At 49.8% G+C, this 26,067-nt stretch overlaps 1 protein-coding gene across 1 annotated transcript in view; it reads left to right on the forward strand.

Annotated features, from left to right (window-relative positions):
• The window catches only part of Wwc1 (WW and C2 domain containing 1), a 156,935-nt gene that overhangs the window by 120,421 nt on the left and 10,447 nt on the right, over positions 1–26,067 (forward strand). Inside the window, exons 12-19 of the mRNA XM_047555790.1 lie at positions 411–519; positions 995–1,078; positions 1,757–1,843; positions 2,998–3,190; positions 11,170–11,322; positions 13,059–13,150; positions 21,038–21,170; positions 22,529–22,693. Of these exons, the coding sequence (XP_047411746.1) occupies positions 411–519; positions 995–1,078; positions 1,757–1,843; positions 2,998–3,190; positions 11,170–11,322; positions 13,059–13,150; positions 21,038–21,170; positions 22,529–22,693 (1,016 nt within the window). The remainder of the gene's footprint in view (positions 1–410; positions 520–994; positions 1,079–1,756; positions 1,844–2,997; positions 3,191–11,169; positions 11,323–13,058; positions 13,151–21,037; positions 21,171–22,528; positions 22,694–26,067) is intronic.

Raw genomic sequence — 26,067 nt, forward strand, 5'->3', positions numbered from 1 at the left:
TGGCCATAGGAGGGTGGTAATGAACTTGGTGGAGCCCTTGGCCCGCATCAGTCTCTGCACTAAGGTCTTCCCCTGTGCTGCCTCCCGCAGCCCCCTAGAGTAGATGTCACCATCCCCATTTCACAGACAAGGAATCTGGGGTTAAAGGGGATAGCTGTGGCCTCAGGCCCTAAAGCTGTCGGTGGTAGAGCTGTTTGAACCCAGGCAGTTTGAATCCAGAGTCTGGGATGTTAAATGCAAAATCATTTGCCATCCTTTCCTTGCCCCAAAGCAAAGCAGGGCCTTGCTTTAGGGCTCAGAGGTGGTTGGAGTTTGGTGGGACAGAGGGTGGGTCAAAACTGTGAGGTCAACCCCTGTTCTGGCTTCTGATCCTGCCCTGCTGTCTTTCCTTCCCCCCTTTCCTCCTCCAGCTGTGAATGCAACCCAAGGGTGCGGCCTGAAAGTGGCCTGTGTCTCGGCCGCAGTGTCGGACGAGTCAGTGGCCGGGGACAGTGGTGTGTACGAAGCTTCTGTGCAGAGGTGGGTCCGTGAATGCTGGTTCTGTGTCCATGGAGACCCAAAGCCTCCATGGTGTCCATGGCGGGGCCCGCGGGAGCACCTGGCCTTCCACCCCCAGGTGCACAGGAGGTCATGTGTGCAGCTCCCACGCCCCTGGCAGCCCTGCTTGGGGCTGTGCCCAAGGTGCAGACAGCAGGAACACGCAAGCATGGCTTTTCGGGGGGCTGGAGCTGCTTGGAATATTTGTAAGAGCCAGTCCAGGGGCAGCTATCGCGAAGCGCCTGCTAGGGACCAAGTGCTGGAAAAGGGAAGCCCTTTAAAAAGAGGTGCCCAGAGCAAATGGGGTGGAGGTGGGGTCTGGAGGGATGCTGGGCACACCCCCATTTTCCTCCCGGAGGATCCAGTGACAGCCTCCCAGAGAGAACTCTGTTTCCAGAAATTCACTGTCCCAGCGCCCCTGCAGGGCAGCTGACTCCCTCTTCCCCTTGCCTTTCAGACTGGGTGCTTCAGAAGCCACGGCTGCATTTGACAGTGATGAATCAGAAGCAGCAGGTGCCACTAGAGTTCAGATTGCCCTGAAGTAAGTGGGAGACAGGGAAGACGAGGGCAGAGGGAGGGGTCGGCGTGGGACTCCTTCTCCAGTCACAACCTTTTACCAGCATTTACCTTTACGGCTGTCTGGCGGGGAGGGCAGAATCAGCAGGACCTGTTCCCCATGAGAGGCTCTGAAGTAAAAGCGTACTTGCTGCCTCCCCACCTCCCCGCTCCCCATCTGCAGATGAGAAACACAGGTTTCTAAAGACCTGTGGCTCACCCCAGCACCTGGACTGGACAGTGGCAGAGCCAGAACCAGGCCAGAGACCTCCTGCCCACCCACAGTGTCTCTTCATTGTCGCTGTGGCATTTGTCCACACCCATTGGGATCCCAACAATTTGGACCCGAATCGTTGAACACGGTGGGGGCCTATAGCCCATATATATATTGTTGTTTCCTCTTAATGGAAATGACTTACATATTTTTTAAATAGGAATTAATTGCTAGCATTTCAGTATCAGAAAACTTCACCTAAACTCTTGAGAAGTTCAGATGACTGACAGCTCTGGACCTGCTTCCTTACCTGGCACCGTAGCTCTCGGTGTGTGTTGCCAGGTTCCCCACAATTCCCAGCCAGCCAACAGCCATGTCTTGTGATTATTAAGAGAGAAAGGGAGAGAGATGTGGTCCTAATAGGTGTTGCTCTTGCCCTTTCCATTTCAGGTACGATGAGAAGAATAAACAATTTGCAATATTAATCATCCAGCTGAGTAACCTTTCTGCTCTGTCCTTGCTGCAAGACCAGAAAGTGTGAGTATGTGGCTGGGCAGTGTTGTGTTCTCCCCTCACCTTCTCTGGTCATTCCTGAGGACGCTCCTCTCTGTCCTGCAGGTATCAATGCACGTGACCATAATGCTGAATGTCAGTCCTGTTCAAGCCCTTACAGACACCATGGCAAGCTGCCAGCTGCAAGGGAAGCATTGTAGGCAGCTTCCATGCCTTTCCCAGTGCATCCTGGGTACCTACCACATGCCAGCTCTAGGAATGGAGTGGCGAGCCAGTCCTTCATGGACCCTGCCCTCCGGACTTCAGCATCATGAAGAAGGGGCACAGCCCAGTTTATCTTCTCTGAGCTCAAGTGTTCCACCCAGAAAGGAGCTTCCAGCTCCTAAGAGTCCATGCCAGTGTGTTGGCGAGGATGCGACTGGGTGTTAGCTGGAGGCCGACGGGATGGCCAAAGCCTGTGCTGCCGCCCTTTGTTCTTCCCCCTGCAGCCCTGGTTTAGTTTGTTTCACTCACCTGACAACTGTTTTCTCCTGTAACTAGACTGTAAGGCCCAGGGGACCGCAGTCGGAGCAACTTCCAGCCCCATCAGGGGTAGGACGTGTGGAAAGAAGGATGGAGGGTGGGAAAGCTGACAGAGCAGAAGGAAGGCAAAATGAGACCCTTGGGTCACGTCCAGGCTTTGCCTGTACAAACAGTGGCAGGATGAATAACCTTCTCCCCACCTCGCTGGTACCTGTGCAGGGGGGTCTGTGGGACAGTGTCTACAGGGTGGGGGTCTGGGTCGAGGATCACACGTCTGTGGTTTGGCTAATCCTCAAGTTCTCCTCTGAAGGGCTCGTGGCACTTTACCCTCTGTGTATGAGGGGACTTGACTGTCCCCCTGCGCAGTGTTCATAGGCAGCCCTTGCTAATCCTTCCGCACACATCCTTCACAAGTGGCTGACCCCAGGTTCCAGATGCTCAGAGATCCTAAGGATTGGAGGATTCCGGGCAGGAGGAAAAATGTACTGTCCTCAGGGCCCTTCTCTGCATCCTCACAAATCCCTGCGTAACGCCTCCAGCTTGCCGCGCGCCCTCTCCACTGAGGTTTCTTTACAGATTTTAGCAGCTGTGAACCCAGCACACCAGCCCCAGTCCCTAGCTGACCCGAGCTCCCTGGTGGTTCTGTGTCCCTCTAGGAACATCCGTGTGGCTATCCTCCCTTGCTCCGAAAGCACCACCTGCCTGTTCAGGACCCGGCCCCTGGACGCCTCGGACTCCCTCTTGTTCAATGAGGTGTTCTGGGTGTCCGCATCCTACCAAGCCCTTCACCAGAAGACCTTACGAGTCGATGTCTGCACCACCGACAGGACCCACGTGGAAGAGTGCCTGGTAAGGGCTGCGTCTACCTGTCTGTCCATAGGTCCATCTGGCCTTCAGTCCTTCTGGGGACTGTCCACCCTGAGCTTTGAGAAGGCTGGAAGGAGACGCAGGCTGTGGTGATTCCAGGCAGAGGTGCTTCTGTGGGGAAGCTGGGGAGCTCCTCTGGACCTGAGAGGACCTGAATAACACTAGTCCTGGGCCTCAACTTTCCTTCCCAGCCTCACAGACAGGAAACACATAGTCAAACAGATCAGTTCAAATCCCATCTTACCACTTGCTGCATAGCTGGGTGACATAAGGCAAGTTACTTAAAGCATCTCTGATTTTCATTTTTCTTGCTAATACAATGCAAATAATTCCTCCTTCACGCCCTTTGTAAGGGTTACATGAGGACTCACTATGCATAAAACACACCTAAGTGCCTGCTACATGGTCTGTTCTCGTTAAATGAGGCCATTGCTGGTCCCCTTTCTGAAGCACTCAGATCTTAACCAAGAGTCCAATAAGTGCCCACCCGCCCCATGCTGGGTGCTGGAGATCAGTGAGGGAACTCCTTAGATGAGGAGCCAGCTCTGACTGCTAACACACAAACCAACTGGCAGGGACATGTTGGGAACATGTGGTTCAAGTGACAGAAGCAAGTGAGGGGCCGGGCAGAGGAACCATACAGACTATTTGCTTCTCTCTTCACTGCCTCCTGGCCAGGCCGGTCATCTGGCATGAATCCCGGGCCTTGGCCTGGAGCAGGAAGCATCTTAGCTGTCCAGCCCTCTCTGGATCTGCCTCTGCTGGGACACCCTTTCTGTGGTGGCACTGTGGAGCCCCATGCTGAGAATGTCAGTCCTCAGCCTGCTCATCAGGCCTGCACTTCCCACCGTCACCTAAGAATCTCCATGTCTTGGTCTGTTTCTTTATCTGTAAAATCTGGCTTGTGCTGTTTACCTAGCAGGCTCTTCTCCAGGATTCAATGAAGCACTAAAGCAATACTTCTCCAATTTTGATGCACATGTGCATGAATTACCTGGTGCTCTGCTTAAAATACACATTCAGATACGGTAACTGAAGTGGGGCCTGAGATGCTCCTGGGGTTGACAACGCTCCTAGGCCCTGGGTCACGCTTTGTGTAGCAAGCTTGTATGGTGTGTGTGCACCCACTAACTTCCCACATCTTTCCTGCTCAGCTGGGGTTCATAACAGGGCCACTGCCATTTATGGTGATACTCATGCTAACAATAATGCAATTGCAGACGTGCATAGAAGGATGTGTGTGTGGTAGGCATTCAGCTAAGTCCTGGACGTGCATTCTCTCTATTGATCCTCACTCCAATCTAATAAGATAGGCACTGTGGGGAAATTGAGGCGCAATGAAGCGAAAGACCTGCCCTGAGGTCACACAACTGGAAAGCTGCAGGAGCCGTATTTGAATGTCCTCCTTTGAAGCCCACACACCTCAGTCCCGCTGTGTTGTCTCTGCCAGCACAGGGCTCCCCAGAGGCTACAGGTGGGGATGGTGGCTTGAAGGGTTTGGCAAGCATAGCGGATGTGGAATGAAAGAACAGACGGCTTCTCCAGACCCAGCTCCTGCAGGGAAGCCTTTCCTCAGCCTGGGCATTCCTACATGAGAAGAGACTCAGCCCTATTTTCTTCTCCTAAGTGGATGCCTTTTATTCCTCCTTCCTAATTGAAGTCTGGCCATCGCTGGTTGCCATGGCAGCAGCCAAAGCGCTCATCTCACCGTGGCTTGTCTCTGCCTGTGGCCAATGGGAAACCCCCTTTCCCGCAGGCAGCTCGGACGTGGAGTGTCAGGCTGTCGTGTTTTGGTGGCTGGAGGAGGAGAGGAAGTGAGAGGGGAGGGAGAAAGGGCTTGCCTGCCCCCACGCGGAGTCCCCCTGCACTGCTGGGCCTGAGGAATCCCCAGACCCTTTTAAGCATTTAGCGGGCCAGGCAGCACCACTGTCTACGTGTCCACTGTTGAGCCAAGAACTTCGTGTGCAGAGTCTCGTACAGTTCTCCACACAGTCCTGGGAATGAGGAACCTGTGATCTCCATTTTGCAGACATGGGATCAAGGCCCAGAAAGGCTAAGTCACCTGCCCAGGTCATCCTGCACATGGAGACACAACATGGATTTGAATATGAATTCAGCTCCCTGCCTCTCGGGGTTATTGTAAGGGCTCTCCTGTCCCCAGATAGGCCTTGGGTTTGGGGGGACATGTGGCTGCCTTCCCCAGCAAGGCAGGAGGCAGTTCCACCGATGGTCTAGCACAGCATCACGGGGTCCTAGCTCCCTGCTGTTCAGCTGCTGAGCCCTGTGCCTGGCAGCTCAGGTCCTGCGGAGGCAGCAGGGAACCATCCCAACGGCTCCCCTCGCCCTCCTGCACTTGACAAAACCCCAGCTCTGCCAAAGCGACCTCCCCACCGTGTGCAGCTGAACAGAACGTGCGCAGGACCTGGCTGCGCAGTGCCCTTTGAGGTGGCTGACCTCGCACGCCCTGATGCTGCCCAGCTGGAGGCTGCGGCCCCCAACCCACATTCCCACCCGTGCAGAGTAGAGGAGCCAGAGAGTAGTGCCCAGCCCCACCCACACGTGGCTGCTTCTGCCGGGGGCTGTCCCCTTGAGGATGTCACCTCCCTCGTTCTCCGGCTCTCTCCTGCCTCCAGCTTCCCCTCCTCTACTGAAGTCCGCCTCTCCACACACCAGCAGCTGCTCTTCTCTTCTGCTCACAACCAACAGGCAAAACCTTCCAACCCATTTCCACTTCCAAGTGCTACCTCATTTCTTGTGGCAGAGGGTGAAAGAGAAGGCATTCCTTCTGGAACCCAGTCTCAGTGGGTTTCTGGCCTCATTGCTCTGCTCCTTGGGTCACCAGTGACCTCCCAGTTTCTCCACCCAGCAGCCACTTCCCCGTCCTCCTCCCTGCGGCCTGCTGGCTGGGCAGGGCACGCTGCCGGCCCCACCTTCCTCACGCTCCTGCCTTGACTGGCTTCCCTGACGCCTCACTTCCACCGTGTTCTTCCCGCATCCCTGGCTTCTCTCTCGGCTTCTCTGCCGACTCTCCCTCAGTTCCTGACAGGGCCCTGGTGCTCAGTCTCGCATGTCCCCTGTGCTGGTCCCTTCCTCGGTGAACTCCTCCTGTCTTCAGACACGACGCCAAGTGTGTGGCTGGGTGTCCGCTCATCTCAGTCCTCAGGTTTGCAACACCTGTCCGCATCTTCTCTTGCACGCCTCAGAAGTGTCTCAAGCCAGCGTGGCCACAAGAGCACTCCCCAGTGTCACCACCTGGGTGACATCAACCCCCTCGTGCACTGCTCAGGTCAGACACAGTGAGTCATCCGGCCCCTTCTTGCCTCACCCCACCTGTGAATCCCACCTCCTAAAGATCCCTAGAGTCCGACCACTTCTCACCACGTTCCCAACCTACGCCACTGTCATGGCTCCCCCGAGAGTCCCCCGGGTCTCCCCACTTTCGTCCTTTTTTCCCTTCTTTTTTCTTTAAATGTAACCCAGCGCACGCGGGCCTCTGTCAAGACCTGTCTGCACTGACCAGCCCCTGAGTGTTCTCGGGCTCTCCAGGATTCCACAGGATTCGGTCTCTTCTCCCTCCATTCCATGCCTGCAACTCTCCCTGCAGCCTGCCTGTGCTCCTCCTTGCGGCCCCGGCACTTGCTGGGCCCTGTCTGCTTCTAGAAGCTCCTGGCCCAGACTCGCTCCCTCCCTCCTCATCTGGGTTTCACTTCATCTTCTCAAAGTGGTCTTCTTGCCACGCTGAAAAATTCCATTCCGCTCTCCCCTCCGATCCCCTTTCCCTGGGTTATTTTGCTCGCTCTCTCTCTTTTGCATTACTGCCTCACATTTTGCTCTATTTCATAGATTTTGGGGTATGCACTATTTTCATTTTTTTGTCATTTCTGGTGGCAGGTGATAATTTAATTGGCAACTCTTTTTCTTTGCAGTGCATAAAATAATGGTGTACTTTATAATTGATGGTATCATAATTTGGTGAAACACAGGATGGAGTTTACATATTGATTTGTTTATCTGATCCCCCTAGGGGCAAAAGTCAGCACATGAGGGCGGGGATTTTCATCTGCCTTAAATCCTGCTATATCCACAATATCCAGAATGGCACCTGGCCCTTGGAGGCTACTCAGCAAATGTGTGTATATTGAATAGATGAATGAATGAACGAATGAATGAATGGGTAAATGAAAAGACACAAATGTCCTTAAAGTTCATCCCTTTGCTTGTGCAGTGGTGCACGCCTGTAATACCAGCTCCTTGGGAAGCTGAGACAGGGGGATCGCAAGTTCAGGGACAGCCTGGACAACTTAGTGAGACCCTGTCTCAAAATTTTAGAGAAGGACTGGGGATGTAGCTCAGTGGTAGAGCACTTGCCTGGCATGTGCAAGGCCCTAGATCCAATCCCTAGTACTGCCGCAAAAGTGTGCATGCAGTTTACAGAGGTAAACGAGGTCACACCTATGCACCACCCTCAAACAAACAGCACATGTTGTTGGAATGACCACTGATCTGATGGAGGCATCAGTCCTCACAGCTGTGCTCCCCTGCTCCTCAATCACAGCCTGTCTGGTCCACACTATAACAGCCCATGTGTTTGTCCGGGTGTCCAACGAGCCCCCTGTGGAAGGACCATACCTACATGACTCTCTGGTTGCAGAGTCTACGCAGGGCTCAGGGAATGTTTGTTGAATGAATAAATGAGTCATATATATATATTTGTGTATATTTACTTTTATTCTAGTGCCTAACATGTTCTAAGCATTTGTTACCTAACTGACTGTCACCCCCACCCCCCACTAGCCTACAGGCAGGAGCCCGTTCTGTTTTCCAGATGACGAAGCAAGTGCCGGGTAAGCAAAGTGTCAGCCTGGTGTTGGCTTCCGCTCCCTGCTTGGCACTGTTCTCCCAGAAATTACCTTTATGCACCCAGACTTAGCGCAGTCTGTGCTGCCCCTGGCTCCGTCCTATCCAAGCTGTTTGAGAGCGGGAATGTGACTTTGGAATATTTGCATAAGCGTATCTTGAGGATGGGATGCACGTTTAAAGACAGAATTCATTTATGTTTCATGTACACCTTACACACATAACCCGAAGGCAATTTTATAGAATATTCATAATAACTTTGTGTGTGAAACAAAGAATACTTTCCACTTGTGGTGTCCTACTGGTGCTCAAAAAGTGTTGGGGTTTGGGAACATTTCAGATTTTGGATTTTTGGATTAGATATCATCCCAGAAGGGAAGAAAGCAGACAGGTGAACTGAAGAGCCCCTTCCTCATCCTAAATGCCATCCCCGGTCATTGCCTGGCTACAGGCCCTCTTTGCAAACTGGCTGTTGGTATTTTTACCAGCCTTTGGTGGAGTAAAGAGAAGGGGAAAGTAGGTGAGCTAAAACCCAGCTCTAACCTGGGCTTTTCAAAAGAGGAGTGGCAGAAGCCATCAACCCCTGAGGAATGAGGGAAGTTAGTCTGTGGTTCCTCCCACCAAGGAGGTACAGGAGAAATATTAAGCCACTTAAAGTGAAGCCTTTCTGTATGACATTATATCGGTTTGTCCATTGGGTGCAGTTCATTTCTTCATCAAGAGTGCATTTATATGATTCAAAGGAAAACTGTATGGAAAGGCTTACTAGCAAGAAATCCCACTCTCCCCCCCCAACCCCATTCTACCATCTACCTTACACAGGTGACCATTTTGACTGGTTTCCTCTTTGCCTCCAGTTAGTTCTTGTTTCACGTATGATCATGGGAGCATGGCTCACTCCCCTGAGCCCCAAACGTGGTACAATGAAGGTTCATGTAAAAGGCAGCTAGGTGCAGTGGTGCACGCCTCAAATGCCCCTTGACTCGAGAGACTGAGAGAAGGCCAGCCTGGGCAACTTAGCAAGACCCCGCCTCAAAATAAAAAGGACTGGGGCTTGTAGCTCAGTGGTAGAGCCGTGCCTAGCATGCACACGGTCCTGGGTGCTGGTCCCCAGCACCAAAAAAAAAAAAAAAGAGGAAGAAGAAGAAGAAGAAGAAGAAAATGCATAGATAAAAGAGATGTATGTTATATCCCTCTCTCCATTATTTTTTTGTACCAAAAATAGTATACCCTGTGTCCTGTTGTGCTCCATGCTCTTTTTCCCCTTCAGGGTATATCCTGGAGATCTCTGCATTGGTACGAAGAGATCGCCATTTTTTAACCACCACCTAATCTTCCATTTTATAGCTAGGTTGTACTTTATTCAGACAGTCCCCTCTACTGGACTTTCAACTTGTTTAAAATCTTCTGCTATTACAAAAGGAGTCAATGAGGGTTCCTTTCCCAGGTCAATTTACCATTTATCCTGCTGTGCAGGGGTATTTGTAGCACAGACACCTACAGGGAGAAGTGTCGGGTCAAAGGGTAAAACATATCCATACTTTTGCTAGATACTGCCAAATTCCTTTCATAGGGTTTCAACCCTTTTCCATTCCTACCAGCTAAGTGAGAGGGTGCCCATTTTCCCACAGCCTCCCTGACAACGTGTATTGTCAACTTCTTTGATGATTGCGTGTTTTGTAGGGGAGAAGTGATAGGTGGTTCTTCCTGACCTGTAATTACTGGTTCAGTGTCCTGTTCCTTAGAGACAGCGAGCTCCCAAAAGGTGAGACTGTCTGGGGACATCGTTATCTTTAGAAACGACCACACACCCTAATGCTCAGAAGGATTAACATAGGAGAGCTACCCAACCCCAAACATCAAATAACCCAATTTAAAAACTGGCAAAGAACTTGCATAGACATTTTTCCATGGATGCCATATGGATGGCCAATATGCACAGCAGATGTTTAGCATATCATCAGAGAAATGCAGGTCACCACCACAGTGAGAGAGCACCTCACGCCCATCAGGATGGTGCCTACCAGAATACCACACAGAAGATACCCAGTGGGGGTGTCCACGTGGCGACAGTGGAACTGCTGTGCAGTGCTAGTGCCATTTCAACACAGTGCAGCTGCTGCGGGAAACACTACGGAGCTTTCTCAGGATATTCAAAATAGAGTTATGGGGGACCCAGCAGCCTCACTTCCGTGTATCCATCCAAAAGAATGAAAGACGGGTCTGAAAGTGATGCGTGCACACTCATGTGCACAACTTCACTTTTCACAATAGTAGAGAAGGTTGGAGGTAACACAGATGATTGAGTGGGTGGACGTTGTAGTTTGTACTTGCAAAGGACTATTACTCAGCCATGAAAATGAATGAGCTTCTGATACAATCTACAATGTGGATGGACCTTGAGAATATTGTTAAGTGAAATAAGCCAGTCACTAAAAGCCATACTTGATTCCACTTACATGAAGCATCTAAAGTAGTAAAACTCGTAGAAATAGAAGCATGAGTTTACAGAGGGCAAGGGAAAAGAAGGGGACACTGCACTAAAGTGTAGGGTTTCAGATTTGCAAGATTGAACAATTCTGAAGCTCTGTTTCTCAATAATGTGAATATGCTTAATACCCAGGAATCATACCCTTAAAATGATAAGGATAATAAACCCTATTTTTAACACAATAAAAAGAAAAGAGGATCGATGCCCAGGAAAGTATGTGTTGAATGAAGGCTCGGGCTCAGTGGTGGAGTGTTACCAAGGTGCTGGGTTCAGTCCTCAGCACCAAAAAAAAAAAAAAAAAAAAAAGGTGTAGAGATGGTGATGCACGCCTGTGGCCCCAGCTTCTAGGGAGGCCGAGGCAAGAGGATTGCTGGAACCCAGGAATTTGAGGGCCGTCTGGGTAGCATTGTGAGACCCCTTCTGAAAAGAAAAAGAAAAGATTTGGCAAATGAGCCTTGCCAGTGAATAATGAGTTACTGGAAATAATGCCTCGTCCATTCTTAGCCTTCATCTCACCTGGTTGAGGGGTGTTCTCCATATTGTTCCCAAGAGCCAAATTCTGAGGACAGCTGGTCACTCCCCGTTTATATTCTCCTTCCTTCCACCCCAACAGGGAGGCGCCCAGATCAGCCTGGCTGAGGTCTGCCGCTCCGGGGAAAGGTCGACGCGCTGGTACAACCTCTTGAGCTACAAATACTTGAAGCAACAGAGCAGTGGGCCCAAGCCAGCCGGAGCCGCGGGCCCCAGCCCAGGGCCTGAATGCACGGTGAGCTGGATCAACCCCGGGCGCCCTGACCTCTCCATGGGCGGTAGCTGCAGGGTGGCGGGGGAGCCTCTCCCCGGACCAGAGACGGGCAGACTGGCATTGCTGGAAATGGAGTGGGAAAGAGGACGGGGACGGCGGGGCCGTCGCCAAGAGGCGAGGAGCTCCCAGCCGGGAGCTTGCTCCGCTCTACCTGTCTGCTCCCTCCTTCTGGATTTGCATTATCTAATATTACTTGCATGATAAACACCTCGATTCACGACTTTTTAAAGATGGAGGACTGAGGTGTGTAGCTCAGTGGTGGAGCACTTGCCTTGCATGTGCTAAGCCCTGGCTTCTGTTTCCAGCACCAGGAAAAAAAAATAAAGTGGAAAAGGAAGGATGGAAGGTAGAAAGTAAACCCCTCCTGAGACCCTGCTGCGCAAGGTCCATCCCAGAAACTAGAGAAGAGGCAGCGGGAGTCACGGGAGAGACTGTCAGAAGACCCGTGTCCCCAGCTGGGCCACGGGGCTCAGGCACGCAGCTCTCTGAGCCGCCGTTCCTATCTGACGTGAGCCTTGGAAGGTTTCAAGAAACCCACGTAAAGAGGGCTGGGTGTGGGGCGGGAGAGGGGGTGACTGTTCCACTATTATTTTGAGTTGCTTAAAAATTTTACATTTGCCTCTTTGGGTTTTTTATAAAAAAAAAAAAGTCTCTGTTTTAGTGCCTAGCCAGGGCGGCATCACAGCTCCTCTGAGTCCTGCCCGGGTGTCCCATGGCTCAGAAAGATTAACCAAAATTACATTCAAATACACATCAATGAGCAGCAAAGCTGGGTGGCACACCCTGGCGGCCCTCACTCCAAGGAGATGGGGAGCTGGCCGAGGTCCTGAAACAAGCTCCTCCCCTTTCTAGCACTTGACCTGGGCAAGCCACGTCCTCCCATTGCCTGCCTACCGTGCTCACGATATGACTAAGTAGGTTGCTGTGCAGAAGCCGTCTACTTGCATTATATCAGGCCTTCAGTTGATTTTTATTCTTTCTTTCCTTCCCTAAAAGATAATGTCAGGAATTATCCAGACTCTGACCCACGCTACCAAGGGTGGTTACAAACTCACCATGTGCCTAGAAAACTGCACCTCCTAGTTTTTTGCTTTGCTCTCAGTTCCCATTTGCTGAGTACCAATTACGTATGAGGTGCTCTTCTGGGTACTGTATATAAATAGTATCCATCAATCTTCGTGGTGACCCTTAGGGGAGACTGAGTCTCAGAGAGGTTAGATCACTCTCTCACGTCACACAGCCTTCTTCACTGCAGACACCCATCAGTAGAGATGGTCTTCCTCCAGGAAGCCCTCCCTGAATGCCGTCTCTCATACCTGCTGCTGTTTCTGTTCCCAAACCTGTGGTCCTTACTTCCCTTCTAGTCCTCACCCTGTTGTTGGGTTACCAGTGGTCCACGTGTTGGTCTCCCTGACACCTCTATGTTCTCCTTACCGCCAGACCTATAATTCTCTCACTTAATCTTCCAAACTCTACAGAGCAGGTCCACACACACACAGCGGTTATTCTGGAGGGAAAGGAACCAGGGACTGTAGTTCCAATATGCAAGTGACATTGGCAAGACACCCGGCCACCCTGGACTTCGATTTCCACCCTCGGTTCACCAGGAGGGTCAGGGTTCTCAGATGCCCAGACTCCTGGCAGGTCGGGCAGCATCCATGGTCCATCCACTGACCCGGCGGCCTTGGTCTTTGCAGGACGCTGTGTCTGCCCTGCTGGAACAGACAGCGGTGGAGCTAGAGAAGAGGCAGGAGGGAAGGAGCAGCTCACAGGCACTGGAAGACAGCTGGTGAGTGTCTTCAGGGCTGACTTGGCTTGGACCTAGGTCCAGGGAGGGGTGAGCTCCCCAAACACCAGGGCAACCAACAGATGGGTTCTCATGGGAGCACTGAGAATTTCCCCTTCATGGAATCTCTACAGGTGACAAGACACCATACCTGGTACAGGGGTTCCTAATATCCCTGTCTCTCTGGGTGTGGTGGTGTTCACCTGGAATCCCAGCTACTCTAGAGGCTGAGGCAGGAGGATCACAAGTTCAAGGCCAGCCTGGGCAACTTAGTGAGTCCCTGTCTCAGAATGAAATTTAAGAGAAGGGCCAGGCATGTGGCTCAATGGTAGAGCACTTACCTAGCATGCATAGCTCTGGGTTCAGACCCAAGGCCACTACCACCCTCAAAAATAATTCCTTCCCAATTTGGCATTTTGTGTTCCATGGATCACTGTGCAAGGTCACACCTGATGTTATTCATTGTCTTACACTGACATTTATTTCGGCTAAAGTTAAAAAAAAAAAAAACTATAGTTGTATATGAACAGAATGCCTTTATTTTATTGCTTAGTTTTATGTGGTGCTGAGGATCAAAACCAGTGCCTCACACATACTAGGCAGGTAAATGATTTTTAACTAAAATTTTTATTGCTATAAATGAAAAATTTGTATCATATGCCATCAATTGAAAATTCTTCCGTAAGGATTGCATTTAGGAACAGGGAGCAAAAATAATGTAAACAAGAAGTTTCTTTGTTTTTTACTTGAAGAGAATATAAGAAAGTAATCCAATTCTGTCGGCGCCGTCATGTTCCTGGGAACCCGGGCTCCTCCTCTAGGCTTTGCTCTTTACTGTGAGAGCTTCATCATCGAGGCTCCTTGACTGCCCAGGACTCCCTGCCGTTGGGCAGACGTCAGTCAGGAACGAGGAAAGACCAGAGAATGTGCCTCTGGGAAATGAAGGTTTAGTTCAGGGGTAGAGCAGTTCCCTGGCCTGTGCAAGGCCCTGGCTTATCTCCAGCCCCACAAAAAAAATTAAGCTGCATATGATTTATTTTTATTTTTTTGTGGAACTGGGGCTTGGATGGAGGGCCTTGCACATGCTAGGTAAGTGCTCTACCACTACCCTGTATCCCCAGCCCTGCCTGCGATTTCAGTGTGGCTGTAGACTTAACTAGCTCAACCCAAGTTCATTTTAAAAATATAAAAGCTGCACAGGTGCACCTTTTAACTAGAAGCAGATAGGAGAGTCAAACAACTTCTGGTTGCTTCTTTTTGTCCAGTCTTGGCCACTCGTCCTCTCCAACTGTAAGGGAGACTGGAAACTTAGGACTGTTGGTTACAAGTACAAAAATCAAATTTCTGTCACTAAGGAAAAAAGAGGGGCCAGGTTGGGGATAGGCCAGAAGCCACGTCCACCTCTGAAGGTAGCTGTGGAAAATGCAGCATGATGAGATTGAAGCAATGCTGTTGAAGTCTTGCTGGAGGCACCGCTTGCTGGGCCTGACATCTTCTCACTCCACGTTAAAAAGGACCGGGAGCCAGTGCCTCAGGAACACCAGAGACGTGCTTCTGCCACGGGGACTTGTCTCCTTGACACACAGAATGTGGGAACCGGAAGTGAAGAGGGGTCAGCATTCTCTCTCTGATCTGATGCTCTGTGATTCCTTCTTACAGACAGAAAGGTCTGATCACACACTTGACCTTGACCAGGGTTGGAATCCTGCCCTCTTCATTTTTGGTGTCACCTTAGCACTTTCTAATAATTTTTTAAATTGGCACATAATAATTGTACAAATGGGCGGGCACGGTGTTGTTTTGATACAGACTCGCTTTGTGTGGTGATGATGTCCGGCTAATTAGAATCTCCATCCCCTCACGCACTCAAGTTCCTTGGTGCTGACGTACTCGGAGTCCTCTCTCCTAGCTCTTCCCACAGGCACGGCACAGGCCTAAACTGCTCCTCCGGCCTAAGTGGGACTCACCTCTCCTCTGCCTCCCTCTCCAGGCTCTGGTAACCACGGCGCTGAGCCACAACCCCAGCGCACCCCCACCCCCTGCACTCTCTTCTTGTGCAGAATCAGCTCTTTTAGAAGAGACGCTTGAGCGAGATTGTGCACCTGCCTTTTTCCACTAAACATAATGCCCTCCAGGCCCGCCCACGCTTCGCAGATGACAAGATTTGTGGCCCCGAGGTCCTCCTTCCTGTATATGTGCCACATTTTCATCATCCATTCACCTTAACACACATACAGAAAGTTGGTGTACGTGAATAGAGCTCAGCCAATCTTCAGAAACCAAACCACCTGTGTAACCAGTACCCAGATGAAGAAGCAGAGCAGCACCAGCACCTGGGAGCCACACCTGGCCTCCTCCCCATCTCTGCCCTCAGCTCTAACCTTGACTGAGACTCACCTGAAAACGGGGAAAATACCTAAGACCGGGGTTACTGGAAAAGATGGAAGAGAAGCCACCATGAAGACAAAGCTCAGCGCATAGTAGACACTCCGTAGGGGATGGAAATTATTATTAGGGAAAAGAGAAGTACTAGCAGGAAAGGAAGCTTGGCTTCCACAGGGATTGCCCACCACCTATGGGTCTTGTACCTGGGAGGAAGCAGAGTTTGGTCTTCAGCTCTTGTGCTTGGAATTCTACAGATAAGGATTCAGAGGTTAGCTCAGCCAACTTCCTGTGGCATGCTGGGTCTGGGGTGTGGTCTGGGCTCCCTGGGTGATTCTCGGGTGCAGCCTGGGCTGAGGACCACCACTCTCTTTTTATTGTTGTTTTTTTGTTTGTATGTGTCTTTGGTTTTGTTTGTTTCTTTGGTACTGGAAATTAAACCCACTGAGCTACATCCCCAGCCCTTTTTTTTTTTTTTTTTTTTTTTGCGGTGCTGGGGATTGAACCCAGGACCTTGTGCTTGCAAGGCAAGCACTCTACCAACTGAGCTATCTCCCCAGCCCCCTTTTTATTTTTTATTGTGAGATAGGATCTTGCTAAGTTGCTGAGGCTGGCCTTGCACTTGTGATCCTCCCTCAACCTCCTGAGTGATTAGAATTACAGGTGTGTACCTCGCGCCTGGTTAGGACCAACACTCTAAGCCCCCGCTTCCTCATCTGTGAAGCATAGATTTCAAAAACAGCCATTATATCATGGGGATTTTGCAGAGTCCATAAAATTATGCACAGACCCCGACCCAGAGGAAGCTATAAGTTGACCCATATTAGTTTCCTGTCAAGCCCCACTTCATATCTTTGGTCTCAGAAGGAGCCTTCCCTTAGAATCTTTGACTCCAGCGATCACCAAATGTTTTTCTGGAAAAGACCAGATGGCAAATATTGTCTGCTTTGTGGGCCATATGGATCCTGCCGCAGTGCCTCAAGACCGCTTCCGTCGCATGAGAGCCCTTGGACAGTCTGAAGACCAGCAACCCTGTTTGTGCTCTGCCGACATGTCATTTATGGACCCTGAAATTTGCATTTCATATCAGTTGCACCTGCCATGAATTATCCCTCTCCTATTGATTTTTTTCGGCCATTTAAAAACATAAAAACCATTCCTATCTTGGACTATCCAGAAAAAAAATCAGCAGGCTGGATTTGTCCCACAGGCTGTAGCTCGCTGACCTCTTTATTAGTCCTCTTTCACTGTTTCTCCCTGTGAGAAAGAGTACAGCAAGGTTCCTGGAATTTTTGTGGGCTCTTTTGTTTATTTTAGGGTCCTCCACATGCTCTCAACCTCTCTGCCTCTCCCTCTCTCTGGCACGACTCTGTCACCCTGCACTGTAGTTCACACAGGGGAAGATCTGATGCCAGAAATAGGCCCAGGACCTGTCTCCCAAAACCCTGGCAGGAGATCAGTGGCTTCCCCTGAATTCCAAGCTTGTGCTGAGACTTTTCAAGCCGTCTCCTAGCAACCGCCTTCTGTGCTTCTCCCTTTGTGGCCCCCTGTCTCCCCACCCCCTGCCATTCAAACTTCCCAGCCTCTTACTTACAAAGAGGCCGGGGGATCCCGAGCTGCCTAGCGGGTCTGCCATCTGCAGCCTTCTCCCCCAAAGCTGGAGGCTTCTTCTGGTCCCAGGGTGTCTGCCTAGCTCTGGAGTCACCGGTGGAGTTCTGCCAAAAGCCAGCTCTGCCTTCTAATTTACACTCTTCAGTTCAGCCTGGAGGCCCAGCACGTCATTATCAGTCCCTCTTTTTATTTGTTTAGGTTTCTTTTATTGTTGTTGTTTTTTTTTGTTTTGTTTTGTTTTACAGGACTTGGGAGTGAACCCAGGGGCCTTCTGCCAAGGAGCTATAACCCCTTTTTATTTTTGCTGCGTTACTGAGGCTGGCCTCAAGCTTGCTATCCTCCTGCCTCAGCCTCCCAAGTCCTTGGCATGTCAGGCGGGTGCCACACCACACCTGGCCTTGCTTGGGTTTGTTTAGTGCATATGATCATAATTTTTTAAAAAGCCATAAGCAAAACAAAACTATGATTTTTAGAAAGCATAGAATGTAATCACAACCATGCTAGAGTGAGAAAGCATCCTGTTTACCCACTCGGGAACTTGCGTGTTCCTGTGTAGGGCAGATATGAAGTGGCGTTTCTGGGCCCCAGAGCGTGCATGTTTTACATTTCAATAGTCCCCGTGGTAAAGTGGTTCTCAAATGATTGTTCCCACAGCAGTGAGTGGGAGGGAGTTCTCTGAACCTGCTCCCTTTCAGATGTTTGATTTAATTGAACTACTATACTTAACATTATATATCCCTATTTTTGTTTGTTTGTTTTTGGTACAAGGAATTGAACCCAGGGGTGCTTACCCACTGAGCCACATCCCCAGCCCTTTTTTTATTTTTTACTTTGAGACAGGGATTCACCAAGTTGCTTAGGCCCTCACTAAGTTGCTGTGGCAGACCTTGAACTTGCGACCCTCCTGCCTCCGCCTCTGGAGCCTCTGGGATTGCAGGCATGCACCACCCTGCCCTGCCGACATTATGTACGCTTTTGCTGGGTGCAGTCGCACACACTTGTAATCTCAGTGTCTCTGGAGGCTGAGGCAGGAGGACCACAAGTTCTAGGCCAGCCTCAGTAACTTAGTGAGACTCTATCTCAAAATAAAAAAGAAAAATGGTCTGGGAATGTAGCTCAGTGGTAAAGCACCTTTGGGATCAGTCCCCAGTACTGGGGAAAAAAAAAAGAATATGAAGAATATGTATATTTTTTATTTTAAAAGACACCGCTAGCCCTCATTCCTAATGTAAATTTCCTTCTGTCCTTTATGCTGTCCTCTCAGTCTGGCTCTCTCCTTTACCTTCACCAGCACTTGATATCATCAGATTATTTTTTTGCCATGGCACTGTGTGAGAAGATGTTGTCTATTTTAATCATTTTTCTCTTTGCAGTTGAGATTGAGTGGGCTTTCCCCCCGTCCTGGGATATTTTGATCAGAGTCAGTTAAATGGAAGAGTCTGCCGTTGTGGTTGAGCCCTGAATGGGGTTGGACAAACCCAGCTGGGAACTCAGTGCCACCACTTAGCGCCCGTGTTGGCACCCGAGACCCAGGGTCCTCTGCCCACCACTTTTTGAGTCTGTGAAATGGCACTGATCTCTTCCAGCTCTGTTGAATGAAGGCTGCGTCGTAGCACTGAAAGCGCCACCCTCGGCTGCTGAACGGGGCCCCTTGGAGAAATCTTTCTAGAGGTACGTCCCACGGATTTGCGTCCTCCCTCTTGAGAAGATGGAGAGGCTGCTGCGGTCAAGGAGGAGGAGAGCACAGCTTCCTCCATAGCCAGAATCCCCATCTGAGGTCCGGGGTGTTCGGATTGCAGAGTTGGTAGTGGAGATCCAGGATCCCTTCTCCCTGTTGGAAAATCCTCAGGGAGAGGTCACGCTTACCCCAGCCTCACTGGGCCAGCCCGCTCTTGGACCAAGTCTCTGCTTCCAGCTGGAACTCTGGCTCAGCGTGGCAGCAAAGCCTGGCGGGCTTGTACGTCTTTGAGAAGTCAAGATGGGACTCGAGATAAATGACTGCGTAACACTGGAAGTCCATTTGTTACAGCAAATCTTTTCCACCCAGGAGTCCAAGGGCAGAGGATAGCTCCAGAGGATGTCACCAAAGCAGAGTCTCCTCAGCCAGTCGCGCTCAACAGGAAGCCCCATGGAGAAGAAATTAACCTGGATACCTCTTTGACCTCACGTTCAGAAATTAATACGAGTGTGTCCTAGAGTGAAAACATGAAAACTCAGACTGTAAAACTTCTAAAAGAAAAGTCTAGGAAATTCTTCCCCGTGTCAGAGAAGACAGAGATTTCTTTGGACCTAAAAAGCACTATAAAAGGAAAGTGAATAAATTGGACTTTATCCAAATTAGAAACTTCTGCTCTTTGGAAGATACCTTTTCATCTAAAAAATGAAAAGGCAAACCACCGGCCTAGAGAAAATATTTCCATTACACATACTTGACAAAGGATTCGTATGCAGAATGTATAGTGATCTCGTAAAACCCAATGATGAAAAGCCCTCTTTTTTAAGGGACTGAAAGTTCTAAAGATGTTTTGGCAAAGCGAAATACACAAGTGGTCAATAAATGCGTGAAAAGTTTCTCAACAAAATGCAAGTTAAAGCCACAATAAGATACAAGTATTTGCTTAGTGACTAAATTCAAGGACGGCAAGGGCAAGGCATGTAGCTCAGTGGTAGAGTTCTTGCCTACTACACTAGAGACCTTAGGTTCGATCCCCAGCACCAGGAGGAAGGAAGGAAATACAAAGTGTTAATGAGGAACTGGAACGCTCATTCTATTGCTAGTGGGAATATAAAATGAGAAAATTACTTTGAAGGATTACTTTCAGTTTTGTAAAAGGATCCACTTCATTCTGCTCTTAATTATGTATCTGTCCTGGGCTGTACGTGTCCCCCAAATTTACACATTGAAACCTTAACCTCCAGTATGTCAGAATGTGGCCGTATTTGCAGACAGGGCCTTTGAAGAAGCCTTTGGCAACATGATGCTGTTAAAGTTAGGGTAGGGCCTAATCCAGTCTGGCTGGTGTCTTTATAAGAGGAAATTTGGACACACAGACACCAGGGATGTGTGAGCACAGAAGAAAGACCCAGAGAGGACACAGCGAGAAGGTGGCCATCTGCAAACCAGAACTGTGGACACCTTGATCTTGGACTCCAGCTTCCAGAACCGCGAGAAACAAAGTTCTATTGTCAAAGCCGCCCAGCCTGTGGCAATTCACTTCAGCAGCTCCAGCCAGTTAATATAATATCCAAGAGAAATTGAAACTTGTATCTGTCCATAATTCATATATGTGAATGGTCTTTAAAGCTTTATTCATATGGCTAAGAAATAGAAGGAATCCAAGTGTGGGTCAGCTGATGAAAAACTAAACAAAGTGCAACATATCCACCCAAGGGAATATTATGCAGTGACAAAAATAACTACTGATGCCTGTAGGAACTGGTGAACTTCCAAAACACCATATTGACAGAAAAGGCCAGAGACGTGCAAAAATTCTGCTCACACAAAACTCAAGAACGATCTGATCTATAATGACAAGAAGTTGCCTAGGGGTGGGGAAGATTGTGAAAGGGTTACGAGGGAAACTTTCAAGGCGATGGAATGTTCTAGATCTTGAGCATGGTGGTGGTTACACATGTGAGTACACTGATCAAAATTTGATAGCTGTACACTGAAAACACATTTTTCTGCATATAAATTACACCTGGCTGCAGCGCCGGGCATTGCACCCAGACCACCTGTCGCGAAACCGGCGTTCACGACTGAGCTCCACCCCAGCCCTAAACTGGGGATTTTGAAAACAAATGTTCCCAGTGATGAAAAGGCTGGGGAGCCCTGCCCTGATGGCAGGTGAGTGGAGTGGCTTCTGGGGCCATGACCGCAGCGTCCCGTCATTGCAGGAGGTACGAGGAGGAGACCTTCGAGAACGAGGCAGTGGCTGAGGAGGAGGAGGATCAGGAGGGGGAGGAAGAGGAGGCAGAAGAGGATGTCTTCTCTGAGAAAGCCTCCCCAGATGGGCACCCGGCATTAAAGGTAGGAACAACCGTCTGGGAGAGAGAGCCCTTGAGCCCGGCTGTCAGAAAAGGTTGGGGCAAGGTCTCAGCCTCCCAGAATGGGAGCAGATTCTTTAGGACCCCATCTGCGGGTCATTTTGGTGACAGTAAACCGGGCCGGGCTGACCTCCCCTTTATTCTCTTCTGCCCTCTGTGGCTTCCCTGTTTCTTTGGACACCCCTCAAGCTTTGCAAGTCACATCTCAGTGCGGATCCTGGCTCTGTCGCTCCCTGGCTGTGTAGTCTTAGCCCGGTGACTTCCTCCCTGTTTCCTCATCTTGAGAGGGACACAGTAATGCCAACTTGGCAGATAGTTTCGGAGGCTTCAAAAGAATGGATGTCTTCATGTGGGTGTGTCCAAAGGGCAACAGGAAGAGGGAGTCCAGCCACATTCCCTTGCCTCCTGCTTCCTGGCTGCACTGGAGTGTTGTAGCAGGATTCTCTTCCCACAGAGAGCTCCAGCCCGCAGCCCAAGCACCCAGTGATTTTGAACAGGACCCCCAGGGTGGAGTTACAGGTGGGACATGCTCCACAGGGGCCTGACCAGGGGACTAGAGCAGAACCTGAGTCCTCCTTCCAGCTCCTCCACACCCAGGAGGCATCTCTTTGTACTTTTTTTAGCCAGGTGCTCTTTTTTTGGCAGGGGCTTGGGGGGGGTGGTGTACTGGGGATCAAACTTGAACTCAAGGACACTCGACCACATCTCCACATCTCCAGCCCTATTTTATATTTTATTTAGAGACAGGATCTCACTGAGTTGCTCAGCACCTCGCCGTTGCTGAGGCTGGCTTTGAACTCGAGATCCTCCTGTCTCAGCCTCCCAAGCCTCTGGTGCACAGGCATGCACCACCGCGCCTGACCCAAGGCACTCTTTAGGCTAATGAAGTTCCTGTACTTAATTGCTTCTGTTTGCTTATCTTTGACCTAGGACTGCTATGTCAGGGTGTAGAAAACCCAATGGCTTTGTTTTAAAAAGGAGACTTCTGGTGGCCTTCATAATTCCAAGAAAAAAGTCAGTGGTTCTGGACCAGGGCAGTGAGAGCTAGGGGGTGTCTTCGTCAAATGTGGTTGGTACCTGGATGGTAGAGATGCTAGGCCCAGGATGCTGGGGCCCGAGGTGCCCTCACTATTCATGTGAGTTTGTTTGGGGGCTCCCACTGGCCACCAGCCATAGGTGGAAGAATGAGAATCTGCAGCCCCAGCCTGGGCACGGCTCGGGCAGGACGGGCTGATTGACCCAGCTGTGGGCCAACGGCCACGGGGCAGGGGTGGGAGTGGCTGAGTAGAGGTGGGTGAGTGGCTGACAACGGTGTTCTCAAGGCTGGGACTTCTTCCTCAGGTGGACAAAGAGACCAACACGGACACGGTGGCCCCGTCCCCCACAGTGGTGCGGCCCAAGGACCGGCGTGTGGGCACCCCATCCCCAGGGCCATTTCTTCGGGGGAGTACCATCATCCGCTCCAAGACCTTCTCCCCGGGGCCCCAGAGCCAGTACGTGTGCCGGGTAAGCAAGCATCGGGCACCTTCCTCCTCCACTCAGGTAGCTAAGAGCCTCACCCAGCTCTGGATGCAAATCCGGGTCCTCACATGATCGGGTAACCGCCAGCTGGGGAGCTCCTAGAAGCCTCGGTTTCTTCAAATGGAGTTCACAGACCCACTTCATAGGGTTGGTCTTTCAATTGATGGATTGATGGAATTATTGAATGGTGCAGGAAAATGACATCATGAAACAAGCTGGTGATAAGCAGTAGGTAGAAGATGATTTCACTTTTAATTAAAAGTATAGGAGACTGAGGCAGGAGGATCGCAAGTTGGAGGCCAGCCTCCACAACTTAGCAAGACCCTGTCTCAAAATAAAAGGAGCAAGGGATGTGATATGGTGGTAGAGCACTCCTGGATGCATCCCCAGTACTACCAAAAAACTAAAAAATAAATAGTATGAATAGAGAAAAAACTAGAAGATGCATACCAAAATATCAATAGTATTTGCTCACATTCAGTGATGAAATATTCTTTCCCCTTTCTGTGTGTTTTCGAAACATGAATATTTTTCAAACAAAAGGTACTGGAGAGAGGAATAGTTATTAAATGCCAGGAGTAGGAATCCAAGAAGCCAAGCCAGGCACCCTGCAGCCAAGATCTGAAATTCAAAAGGGATCCAGCCCAGGGACAGCAGTCTAGCCTGGAGGTGGGACAGCGTTCTTGTCATCTCCTACTGGAGTGGCATTTATCTGATTGCTTCCTGTCTATTTGGTGCTCTCCGTATAAATATACTGAAAGGGACGTTTGCTAGAAAAAGCATGCGGGGGACTTTGGTTTTGAATTGCTACAAAATGTAACTGTTGTTTAGTTGGATACCACACAACACACACCAGAAATCAGGAGCTCCTATAACAAAAACTTGCTGTTAGTGATTGGTAATGGAGGGGGTCTCCCTCCTCACAGGATCATTTAGATAAAGAATGGGCAAGGCTCAGTAGTCTGCACTTGATCCACATTCTTATTATAATTCCCAACAACTTACTTCCTCCTCCTCCGCACCCTGCCCCTCCCTCCCGAGGGACCATTTGCTGAGATCAGATAAGACCCTCAGCTTTTTGCAAAAATACCACCATTATAAAGGTGCAGTGGAAACCAAGTGGGAAAGAGAAGAATGCCACCCGTCAGAGAAGTCACACCTGGAGAGATTGCTGTTGGAACCCATCTTTTTCACCAGGATTAGAATGCAGTTGTCGTTTATTGAATGGGAGAGAGAGAGTGGAATAACTTTTGCAACGTGTTTATCTTTTCTAACCAAAACCTTACTTTCTGTGAGAAACTCACTCACCTGTCCAAACCCCAGGAGTGAACTGAGAGGCAAGGTAAGGGTCCTGTAAGATCAGGTGTCTGCGGGGAACTGCACAACCCCTGGCACTTTAGCCCCAGAGTACATGGGCCCTCCCCAGCTCCTCCTCGGCCGAGTGCTGAGGCCCACAGTCTTCCCTAATGTCACCTAGGTTGTACTGTCTATTACTGGGTTATTTAAAGAAACATACCTTGAGTTATCCCCACCTCCCTTTGTTCTCTGGTGGCAGGAAGACCTTTCTGGACCAAGTACATTTCGGCACATGCCAAGTTGACCTTTGTTGATCAAGCAGGCCCCTTCCCCTTCCCCTGTGTCTGTTCAGGGACTGTGAATGTGTCACACTCAGGTGTTAACTGCTGGTAACCATTTGTTCTATTTCCTTTTTGGCTGGTTTTCTTATATCCTCAGTAATTTTACATATAAGAAAAAATACTGTATCCTGAAAATGGACCACTGGACTTTCCATTTCTCACTCCCTGCCCCAAATTTGTACTGTCAAATTCTGGTTTCTTGTTTAGATGGGTTTAAGTGTCCCTTTTCCCATATTGGCATCCTTGAAGGACGAGAACCTCTAGTTCCATTTTTTATGCCTCTCTCGCTGTCTGGTACTTTGCTGAGCCCTTGCATGCAAACCTGCAAGTTCAGAGATTCCCCGTCAACAGGGACCACACGCCATAAGAGAAGGGCTTTTTTTAGCAAAGCCGTGCATTTTTCCTTCTTTGCTTTGCAGCTGAATCTTTATGAAGGGTCCAAGAAATCGCTAACTACAACATCCTTCATGTTCACCTATCCTTTCTCCTCAAACTCTGTAGGCATGGGGTACGTCTCCCAAGCAACAACAGGGAGCAAGCTCACCCTCTGTTTTGCTTGCACAAAATGAGCATTGCCAAATTCCCAACAGAGTGTGAGGGAGGTACCCCCATCTACCTCCACTCCACAGCCTGCTCCATGCTTAGTCCATGACTGACAGCACATCACCTCCTACCCAAAGCAACAGACTGAGCAATATATGCAGGGAAATTTGGGAGCGAAGGTAGTTAGGTAGCTCACATTTTTATTGTGAGGTTGTAGAACCAGCCTGAGAAGTCAGGTAGGAACAAGGCAGACCCGACCACAGGTAAAAGTATGCCACAAAGCCAACCAGGTGAGGACAGCACATGTGCTGCAGCATGTGGCCCAGCCGGTCCCACCGCAGTCTCTGGAATTTGATGCATTAGTCCTCCCTTATCTGCAGTTTTGCTTTCTGTGGTTTCACTTATTCACAATCAGCCTCAATCTGGAAACTTTAAATACAAAGCTCTGGAGATCACTTATAAGTTATAATTTATAAGCTTTAACTTGCATACTCTTCAGAGCAGCATGATGAAATCTCAAGCCACCCTACTCCGTTCCGGTTGGGACAAGAATCAGCCCTTTCCAGCATGTCCATGCTGTATACACTACTCCCTCCCATGAGTCTCTCGGTAGCCCGTCTCTGTTACAGTTCAACAGCCGCTGCTGCAGTGTTTATGTTGAAGAAACCCTTGTTCGACTTCATAATGGCCCTAACGTGCAAGGGCAGTAGTGCTGGCCGTTGAGATCAGACAAAGAAAGTTGTGAACTGCTTCCTTGAATGAAAAGCTGAACATTCTCTACTTCATAAGAAAAGGAAAACCACTGCATTCTGAGTTTGCTAAATTTTACAGTAAATTATTGTCAGTGTCTTATTGTGCTTAATTTATAAATTAACTCTTCTCATAGGTATGTAGGTATAAGAAAAATGTTGTCTTTGTAGGGCTCAGTACTATCCATGGCTTTCAGGCCATGGGGGGGTCTTGGAACAGAGCCCCACGGATGAGGGGGGACAGCCGTGCTGAAGCCTCCTCCAGTTTCTGGTCCCCACTGGCCACAGAAGCTCTGGTTGCTGCTATTGCTGCTGCCACTGCTGCTCACCAATGGCCTCTCCCTGAGACAGTGACCAGCATGCCACAGTGTGTAGAACAAGAGTACCTTGTTTAAATTCAAATGGTACAATAACAGAGAATTAGGTTCAG

The sequence above is a fragment of the Sciurus carolinensis genome, chromosome 6 (genome assembly GCF_902686445.1).
Source record: "Sciurus carolinensis chromosome 6, mSciCar1.2, whole genome shotgun sequence".
Taxonomy (NCBI): domain Eukaryota; kingdom Metazoa; phylum Chordata; class Mammalia; order Rodentia; family Sciuridae; genus Sciurus; species Sciurus carolinensis.